The sequence below is a fragment of the Nuphar pumila genome, chromosome 5, assembly GCF_984573655.1.
Source record: "Nuphar pumila chromosome 5, dmNupPumi1.hap1.1, whole genome shotgun sequence".
NCBI lineage: Eukaryota > Viridiplantae > Streptophyta > Magnoliopsida > Nymphaeales > Nymphaeaceae > Nuphar > Nuphar pumila.
Window position 1 is genome coordinate 31892701 of NC_143253.1, and position 10129 is coordinate 31902829.

The following is a 10129-nucleotide window of genomic DNA, read 5'->3' on the forward strand; positions in this document are numbered from 1 at the left end:
TTAGTAGCTAATATATATATATATAGTGACATGTTTTAAATGGCAATTTTGTGTTTTTACAAAACTCGTGAGACATTGAAAAATTTTCATAATTCTCGCATTTTTTCGGCAAAATCTCAGTAATAAAAAATAAATTTAAAAATTTAAAAATTATTTTTATAAGAAAATATTAATAAAAATTATTTAAAAATAAAAATACAGGTTTTTCACGATAAATAGCCGTTTAAAACGTAAATATTGCGTTTAAATCACAATATTTATGTTTTTTCATAAATCTCAAGATATTTTAAAAATCTCACGAGAAATTGTCATTTTAAACTTTCAGGCAATTTCCCGCGATATTATCCCGAGATTTTCATAAATCTCATGATATTTGTCACCATGTATGAACATTTTTTTGAGCAAGGTATTTAAAGGCGGTCACGACTGCTGCTAAGGGCTTCACAAGTTTATTGGTAAAGCCTGTGGGTCTGTAGCGAAAATATTTAACAAATGCGCCGCATCGCGCATCGGACGCTGTGTCCGACGGAAAGGGCGTACACTGTTGCGTATCCTTCCCCTCTCTCTCTCTCTCTCTATATATATATATATATATATATATATATATAGAGAGAGAGAGAGAGAGAGCTGAGGATGGAGAAGGTATCATCGTCTTCTTCTTCTTGTTTTTCATGCACAATAACAGCTGCAGTCTTTCCTTCCCTTCCTTTCGATGTCATCATCGACATCCTTCTTCTATTGCCCGTGAAGTCCCTTCTGAGGTTCAGCTGCGTCTGCAAGTCCTGGCTTTCCCTGATCGGTAGCGACGCTTTTGTCGATCTCCATCTCTCCCGAACGAAAGCAAGGGCCAACCTCTGCTTCGTGTCCCAATGTCACTTACGGCACTGGAGATCGAGCGTCCAATACTTTCGACTCCAAGACGATGGCAACCCCGAGGACGTCGTAACAGGTGGCCTCCAAGACAGGGGCTACCTCAGAGCCCTCTCTTCCTGCAATGGCTTGCTCCTCCTCGCCTTCAAACTGAGGGACCACGACCGGACTCACCACATCGTCAATCCGGCGGCGCGCGAACACATAAACCTACCGCAGCTGAGCATCCCGCAGCTCCATCTGATGCAGCTCGTCTTTGATCCTGAGTCTCGGCTCTATAAGGTTGTCTGCATTAGCCTAGTGGAAAACGGAAAGCGCTGCTGCCAGGCTGCAATCCTCAGCGTTGGCGTCGACTCTAGATGGAGAACGAAATTTCTACCTCCCCAAGAGACTTTATGGTTTTATTATAAAGAACACATCGCTTTCCCCTGTATCAATGGAGCCCTTCATTGGCCATACAAAGGAAATCATGGGTGGAGAATAATTGCTTTTGGTATCAAAGACGAGGAGTTTCAGACGATTGAATATCCTGACTGCTGCTCTCCCACGGTTAATTGTCGGCACCATTATCCCGACTTCTTTCACATGACCTTAGCGGAGCATGGGGGACGATTGTGCTTGCTGCATTTTAATAACAACGCCCCTAGGGTTTTAGATGTATGGGTGTTGGAGGACTATGATAACGGTGTCTGGACCAAGAGTTACATCATCTCTTATTTCAAAGGCCCTCATATTGACAGGGTTGGTTATATGGTTACATTTGATGGAGAGATCATACTGCGGGTACATTTTCAGCTTCTCTTCTCCCTCCATATCCAACTGGGGAAGATTCGACGCCTTCAATTTAAGCGCAATGATGCTTCGGAGCTTGACATCTGTGGTGCTTTTGTGGAGAGCCTCGTCTCATGGAAGACCATGACTAAGGGGCATTGGTGCCAACATCTGTTTGGGGAGAAGGGTTCAGCTGCTCCAGAGGACCACTAGTTTAGATGCTTGCAAGTTGTGACATTTTGAGTTTGATCAGGGATTTTTCAGTTGACATCATCAATAATGTGATCTGAATTCTGGATTTAATGGAAAGGTCAGGTTTGATGTTTAGATTCTTCGTTTCTTGTGGTGATTGTGAGTATGCTGTTTGAAAAACGGGAGACTGTTGGTTCTGATATGATCAACAAGCAAAACTATTAGTTGTGCTTGTTTTATCTACAACAGTTGCTTTTGGAAACATAATGCCTTATGTGCAAGTGCTCGCTTTTTGTTGATAGAGATCCCTTTCTTGTGGTTATCGTGTATATATTCTTGATGGTATTATTTTGGAGCATGTTTTTAGGCCTAGTACTTTATCGTTATGTTGCTCTGTATATGTCGAATGTTTTGTACTATGCTTTTGAGGGAACAAGAACCATTTCTTGGTTCATACAAATAGATTGCAATTATTGGCATCGGATGGCATTGTCATTTTCTCTTTTAGGTTTCTCCTACCTATATTGGAGGTAGGTAGTAATAGAGGAGGAGCTGCAAGTATTTTGTCTTGAAAGGGATAAAATGGTTGTTACTCTTGGATCTGGTGTCTATTTTGAGTTGCCATCATCGGTTTGGATCTGCTCCCAGTCAACAATTTCCAGCAGGAACTGTAGCGTCATCTGTGTGCTGCAAACAGTGTTGGACATATGCTCTGTTTCTTTCTGTTTGTTTTCTCATGTTTGTCTCAAGGTTGCCAGACTAGAAAGCAGAAGCAGGAAACAATAGGGAACCGAAGCGATGCAATTTAAAATGTATAGGAAAGGGGGAATCAAGGAATAAAAAAAAGCAATATAAGAATTGAATGAGAATCAAAATAGAACACAAATAAAAACTAAAATAAAAATAACTATTCTTAAATTTCACGATTTTTTAGTATAAGAATAAATTTTTAACAAAATCTTTCTTGCTGAGTGATTCCTCGTCACCGAGCTGAAAATTTGTTGCACTAAATTCTTTCTGTCTGTTAATAAAAAAATTCTTCTACTTTCAGAAAAAAAGTGGAACTGTTCATGTTTATCTACAGCCAATACAGACTTTAAATGTGTGGGATCTGCGTAGGCCAATGTCAAATCCTTTCTTGACTTGACCTCTTATATTCCATGTTCAGATTTAGATTTACATCCGGATTGGTTGTCTGTATTCATACGAACAATATATGATATCGTTACAACATGATTTTGAGGCCTCTAGATCATATTAATTGTGTGCTAAAGTTGTGTGTGTGTGTCCGTCAGTTTTATGTTCCACGGGTATTCCATCTAGCTACTATTGTCGTTAAGTTCCTCTTGATCCAAATCTCAAATAGCAACACCTGGAAGGATAGGCCTTTGTTATCATCCCAAAAATTTTATCTCCCTCTAAAAAGAGAGAAACGATTCTGCGAGTCAAACTCGATCAAAGTTTTGAATTTTTTTTTTGAAAATTACTCACCTCTGTTTTTTAAATTTGTGAATTTTTTTTGTAAAATGGGACTCGTCTGTCGGGTACGAGGTTCAACCGTTCCTAACGCCTTTACCAGGAGTAATTGAATCAAGAATCAACATGTGCTTAGCTAGGCTCAAATATTTAAATCATGCTCTATTTCCTAAATGCACGAAGAATCAGGCATGTGCTATGAGATTTTTGAAAAATGCATATTTTGAAAGATATGATGTTTGCTTCTATTGCTTGGAAAATACTTGGAAAAATGATGATTCTGAGAAAATTGTGAATTGCATTGAGAAAGCATTTCTTAAGAAAAAAAGGTCGATTTCTGAAGAAATCATGAGATTTTAAAATTTTGATTTCTGATAAAATCTCAATGACTTTGAGAAAATCGATTTCTTGGAGCTTTGAACCTTGAAATTGAGGATGTTAGAATATTGAAAAATCATGATTTGAATTGGAGAAATATTTGAAACATCATTGAAAACTCAGAGTTTTGAGAAAATCAATTTCTGAGAAAGGCTTAATTTTTTTTAAGAAAATCGATTTCTCTGAAATGGAATTGGAAAGTAAGTCAGAAAAAGGGGCGTGTGGCCCTGTGAAATGCTTTCATGATGCAAATTAGCCAATATAAATGAATGAAAATAACTTCAAAGAATATTTTCTGAGGAATTCGAGAAAATCATTTGAGAAATGCAGTGAATTTCAAAATAGCCTAAGAGTGTAGGTTGAATGTGGCTTATACGAATATGACAAATTTGGATCTCATTCGTATTCTGACTATGGTCATAAATACGAATCCCATTGAGTTTGTTAACTCTCTAAAAGCTCATGCATGTGTCATTCGTGTTAACCATAGTGGATTTCGAAATGTGCATGAATTATTGTTCTTCAGATATTGGAATTTACGAAAGCAAACTATATGCAATGCTCCTATTCTATGTAGAAATGTGACTCTTATTCTAATATTGCATTTGATATTACATCAATAAAATAGAAGAAAAATAAATAAAATCTTTCTTCTAAATATCACTGCAAAACTAGAAAATGAGTTAGCATAAATATATAGGTTTTTCTGGATTTATCTGACAATATTAGGAAATTATCAAATTTTATCCAGATATAAACCCAATTGATACCTCCCTGATATAAAACATAAGAAATAAATGATGTTAATGCATGAAAATTCTAAAATAAAGATTGAAAATTCAAAATTGAGGCTTTTTAGAAAGAAACTTTATAAAAATAAGAATTTTGAAATTTAAATGAATGCAAATGAAGATAAAATTAAACACAAGATGATATGATATGATTATATGCATGCTAAAACCCTAAAAATGCAAAAATATCACCAAGACATTGAATTTCGTGCGAATTAAACATTTCTTTTGATAGTTTGGCTAACACACCTGGCAATCAAACTCAAACTCACACCAAATTTGGCATGGACGATTGACCTTAAAAATGAAATAGAATAATAAAATCAATTTTTTGGCATTATTTCAATATGAAAATTAATAAAAAATCCTAAAATGCATGATTCTGCCTATAAGCCTGTACCTACTCTAATGACAACATAATTTCGGGTACTAACTTACCATAGAAATTCACCAAATTTCATAGAGTAATAGCAGACAGTTAAGCAATGATTTTTGCCTTTTACAGATTTAGGATTCGACCTATGGTCAGAGAATTACAACTTCGGCAATATTGATCAAAATCCGATGAGTTTAAAATTGATGGCAAACTGATAGGTTTTCATAAAAATTAATGTAAAAATAATAAACAGTAACCAAAATTCCTAAAATTTTAAAGGAGAATTGCAGACAAACAGAGGAGTATATACTCTTTTTACAGTTTTGCATTTCGATCTACGGTTGCAGAGGACACACTAGATTATTAGGGATCTAAATCTAATGAAATTGCGATAACAGAAAATCGGCAGGAAAACTTTTAAATCTAGAAAAAATAGAAACCTAAATCTTAAAATTCTGTAAAATGATAGAGGACATTATGAGGATCAATTCCTATTTTGACAGACAGAGCATTCAACTTATAGGTCGGAAAGCCACAGTCAATTTAGGTCGATCTAGGACTCCGATGACTTGTAACAAGCTTGATACAATGGTCTGTAAAACCCACTTTTTGAAAGATAGTAATTTTTATCAGAAAAAATCAGTAAAATCCAGTAAAATACTAGATTTCTCCATGAATCCACTGTATTTTATAGATTGTGATTCGGATCTCCTATGAGGGGGATCTTGAATAAACAATCCTGCCTCTAGGGAATCTAACATTTTCATAGAGTTGAAAGCCTGGTATGGTATTGGGTTTTTAAAATGGGGATACAGACATCAAATAGCTTCAAATTTTTTTGCAGAATTTCACAGACAAACAAACGCATTCACTCTAAAAATATCTAGATTTATTGACAAAAATGTATACATGAAATGATGACTGCACTGTACGCCTGAATCAAAACCTATAAACTAATAAGCAAACATTAATGAAACTGAGCAAAATACCTATAAAGCAATAAAATAAATTAAATGTAATGCCTATAACATGAAATCTACATGAAACTAAGGATAAAATAAAAAATGATCAGAGAGATATGATCTTATGCTTAATGTTGGCCATTGAAGTGAGGGATCCGATCCACTCATCGGATAGTTCACTTCCTCTATGATGCGTTGATTATGATAAGTCAATGTTGCAAAGTCATATGAAATAGCCCTTTCAGTCATATGAATCCAGTTTCAAAACTGGATTCACAATAGAATCCTAAAGAGATTATGGCAGCAAGAGTTTTTTTTACCTTGGGAAGGGAGCTTGGATCGGCTGAAGGAGGGTGGCTTTAAGGCTGAAGGAGAGGGCTGCAATGGAGGCTTGTACCTTGCTATTGTAGCTGCCACCAAGGAGAGGATGCGCCGGCTGAAGGGGCTGAAGTGTGTGGCTGCACCAACTGGAGGGCCAAATCACCCTGCTGAAGACGACTATGGTGGTTGTCAACAATGGCCAGCTGAAGGAAGGAGGTTGTGTGAGAATGAGAGTTGAAGATGGCTAGAGGTAGCAGGAGAACCAAGAGAGTGAAAGAGGGTGATACGTGAGGGAGAGAAAGAGAGAGTTGGAGAGAGCTGGAGGGAAAGTTAGTCAAGAGAGGGAGATGGGAGTGTGTCAATGAGAGAGGAGAAGTTGCTAGGCGTGAATGAGAGAGAGCTCCAGCCGTGTAGGTGCTTGTGTGATTTAGCAAGAGGAAAAGACTTTAAGGAGAAAGGAAGAAAGGAGGGAAAGAAAGGGAAAGAAGAAGGAAAGAAAAAAGGAAAGAGGAAAAGGAAAGAAAAGAAAAGAAGGAGAAGGGGCTGGCGATAAGGAAGAAGGAAGAAAGGGAGAAGAAAAGAAAGAAAAAGGGAAAGAAAGGGAAGGAAGAAGAAAAGAAAGAAAAGAAGAGAAGAAGGAAAGGGAAAAAGGGAGGGAAAATGAGAAGAAAGGAAAGAAAAATGAGAGGGAGAAGAAAATTCTGGAATTTTTTTATTTTTCTTTTTTTTTTTTATTTTAAGTGTGGCGCCACATTGGAGTGGGCCCACACAGTTTTTTAAAAAGAATTTCAAAGTGGGGTGCCACATTGGAGTGGGCCCCATTTATTTAAGAATAATAAAGACAATGGGGTAAATGATTTTATAAAATTTCTCAAAAAGATTTTTGGATTAAACGAAAGATTTTGACAATTTTGACATAAAACTCAAAATTTGAAATTCTATACCCCTTTGCAGAACGGATCCAGTTTGAAAATTTGAAAATCAAGTTTGAAAGGAATCCAAATTGTTTTTTAGAAAAATATTTCAAAATTTAGAGTTCTGGGGGTAAAAATGTCAATTTTGAAAACCCATGGTTTGAAATTGAACTTTGACAAAGATTTTAAAATTCGAATCTGGATTGAAACTTTCAAAAGTGGAGTTCTGGATCTCGAGAATGAGATGAAATGTAATGAAATGATGGAAAATGATGAGAAATAATATGGAATTTCATATGAAATGCAAACTCTGGATGAAGAATTTTAGGTATTGGACCCCGATTGACAGTTGTACTAGTTTAAAAAATGATAAATTTGATAAAAACATGCAAAATGGTTTAAGAAATGGTTTTTTTGTCTCTGCAGGGGCAAGAGTGACACTAAAAACTAGGGTCTTAACTTGAATGAACTGAGTTCTAGGGTTTTAGAACTCAAATGAACTGACAAGACACTGGCTCAACTAAACTCCTAGACTGAATGGTCGAGAAATGGTGTCATTTTCAGAGAAATGATCACTGGAGTGAAGTGAGGTACAAACAAGAACTGGGTTTAAGCTGAAACAAAGATCAGTAATACTGATATGAACTAAAACTGAAGATCAAACACTAGCTCAACTGACTGGACTTAGCTCAATTTCAGCTAAAATAAGCTAAAATGGGCTAACATGAACTTCTACATAATGGGAAATAGATTTGAACTGAAACTGGAGTACTTGAACTCCTGGTGAGTTTAGGCTAGACTCATAGGAATAGGATTGACTAGGAATGACTGTCTTAGAGACAATTGACTTGGATTCGAGTTAGAAATGAGCTCATTTATGAGAAAATGAATATATTTTGGCATGAATGATTAGAAATGAACATGATTTGCTCATGGTGAGCTAGAAATGACTGACATTCTAACTGTTCTGAGCTTAAGAATGAGCTCGATCGACTCTGACTAACAGGGATCTAAGATAACCTAGGGGTAAAATGGTAATTTTCTTGGTGAAAGGGAGTAAGATGGTACCTAAACCGAGACACACTTGGGGTCGAACTCTTATACTGACCTACCAGGGTTGGCATTTGCAAGAGGGAAATGCCTAAGAATGGATGAGGAAAATTTGGGGTGTTTATAGCCTCCCAAGTAAAAGCCCTTCTCAAACAGTTTTTTCCATTTAATAGACTGACAATTGTTCATTGTTTGCAAATTCTGTCCAACTTGTTTCTCAGTTATCCATGATGGTCTGTATATTTTTTGACAATTGTGCACTTTTGCAGTAAGCTACTCAATAAATGATCATTGCCTGGTTTTAGAATTTTAGGCAACTAAAATAATTGTGGTTTTATGTTTTTATGATGTTAACTTACAAGATATATGGGATGAATGTGATAGCTATACGGGTAGGGATGGGTAGGGATTCATCCATCTGAGGGGTCATGATTTGGCATCCTACTCGGGCCTATCCTCAGCTTGGCTATTAAGAAACCATGTGAAGACTCTTTCAGGTTTATCTTTTGCAAATCCATCTGCTGAAAAGCATGACTGCATAATCCAAAACACAGTTAATAGGCGGTATCTTATCGGTAGGTGACTGAATCATTATCCATTCTTGCCCTGCACATGATCTGTGTTTTCAATATTTAGGAGAGGCGATGCTGTTGTAGAATGGATCTGGATGAGATGCTGCAATATTTTTTCAGTTATGAAAGGTTAGAAGCAAGGTCCCTGTTGTAGATTCCTTTGAAGAGTTTCCACAACGTTGATGGTTGATCTTTAGAAGTTGAACCCCTTGGTGTTCCTATCCTTTCTAGCAAGAAAGATTCTGTGTTCCATACAAGAAAATGTGGGTTATAAGCATTCTATGGAGAAAATGTGTGGGCTATACACATGGATTTCTTCATCCTCTTGGTATAAGTGTTTTCTGAGAGATTCGTTCCCAAGTGCTTTACAATATTCTTTTGATTTGACATAAGGTCAGATTAAGGCTCTATTTCAGAGCCTTTGCATTGAGACGGAAACACCATTTCCATGTGTTGCCAAAATATGGTGGTAATGATGGAGTTGCCAATCCTCTTGTATATGGTGTTGGGACTGCCAACTCCATTCCTAATGCAGTGAGCATGAGAGCACAAGGCACCTCCGATTCAAGCTCCCAGACAAAGCTTAAATGGAACATCTAAAGAAGCATTAATACCAAGCCTAGCCCTAATCAACCAGGTGCAGAACAGAGTGACAATCATTGAGTATTTGGAAGAGAGAGAGAGAGAGAGAGAGAGAGAGAGAGAGAGAGAGAGAGAGAGAGAGAGAGAGAGAGCATGTGGGACTCTTCCAGGGCAGTTTTATCTGATCTTAACAAGCGGATGCTGCAAACATCCTGGCCAGAGAATTGGTTAACCAGCCGGAAGCAAACCCAACCTTGAGGTGCTGGTACTGGATCTGGTTCCAAGTTTTCATACATAGCAAGAATCAGACCTGGAAAAATGAATATTTCAAATGTTTTACATGTAAAATTCTGGATCTTAATTGGATCTGTGGTCAGATTATCTCTGATTTATAAACTTTGAAGCCATGCCTAGGTCCATATACTAGTAGAATCTTGTGAATCCAACCAAATTAGATAATCAGGCCAACTTTGTTAGGTCCAGCCCCTTATGTTATTGTTGGGTTTGGGTACCGGGTCCGCCCATGATGGGCGAGATCCGAACCCGGCCCACCATTTAAGGAGGGGACGGTTTTGGAAACCGACCACTCCCCATTTTCTGAGTCTCTCTCTCATTTGAAAAAAAAAAGGCGTAAAAAAAAAAAAAAAAAGAGGGAAACAGAGTGAGAGAGAGGGGCTGTGCACGTTGGCTGTGAATGTGCACAGTGATTGAATGTGCACAGTGGAAAAAAGAAGAAGAAGACAGTGATATTAGTGAATCGGTGGGCATTTGGTCTGTGGATCATTGTCCTCTCCAAGTAAGAGCACGCATCCGTTGAGCAAAAGCGAGCATCAACGATCGGGGTTTTTCCATTATTTTCGTTTCATCAAAAAGG

General features: G+C 37.2%; 1 protein-coding gene across 1 annotated transcript; it reads left to right on the plus strand.

The window, feature by feature from the left end:
- The first annotated feature begins 633 nt into the window (after window positions 1-633).
- LOC149837301 (putative F-box protein At5g62060) lies at window positions 634-1854 on the plus strand. The gene has a single exon (XM_090008010.1). The coding sequence runs from the start codon at window positions 634-636 to the stop codon at window positions 1852-1854; it is 1221 nt and encodes a 406-aa protein (XP_089864136.1).
- Window positions 1855-10129: the final 8275 nt, after the last annotated feature.

Excerpts from the sequence above, each read along its gene's own strand:
- LOC149837301 (XM_090008010.1), top strand. The coding sequence starts at position 634 with ATGGAGAAGGTATCATCGTCTTCTTCTTCTTGTTTTTCATGCACAATA.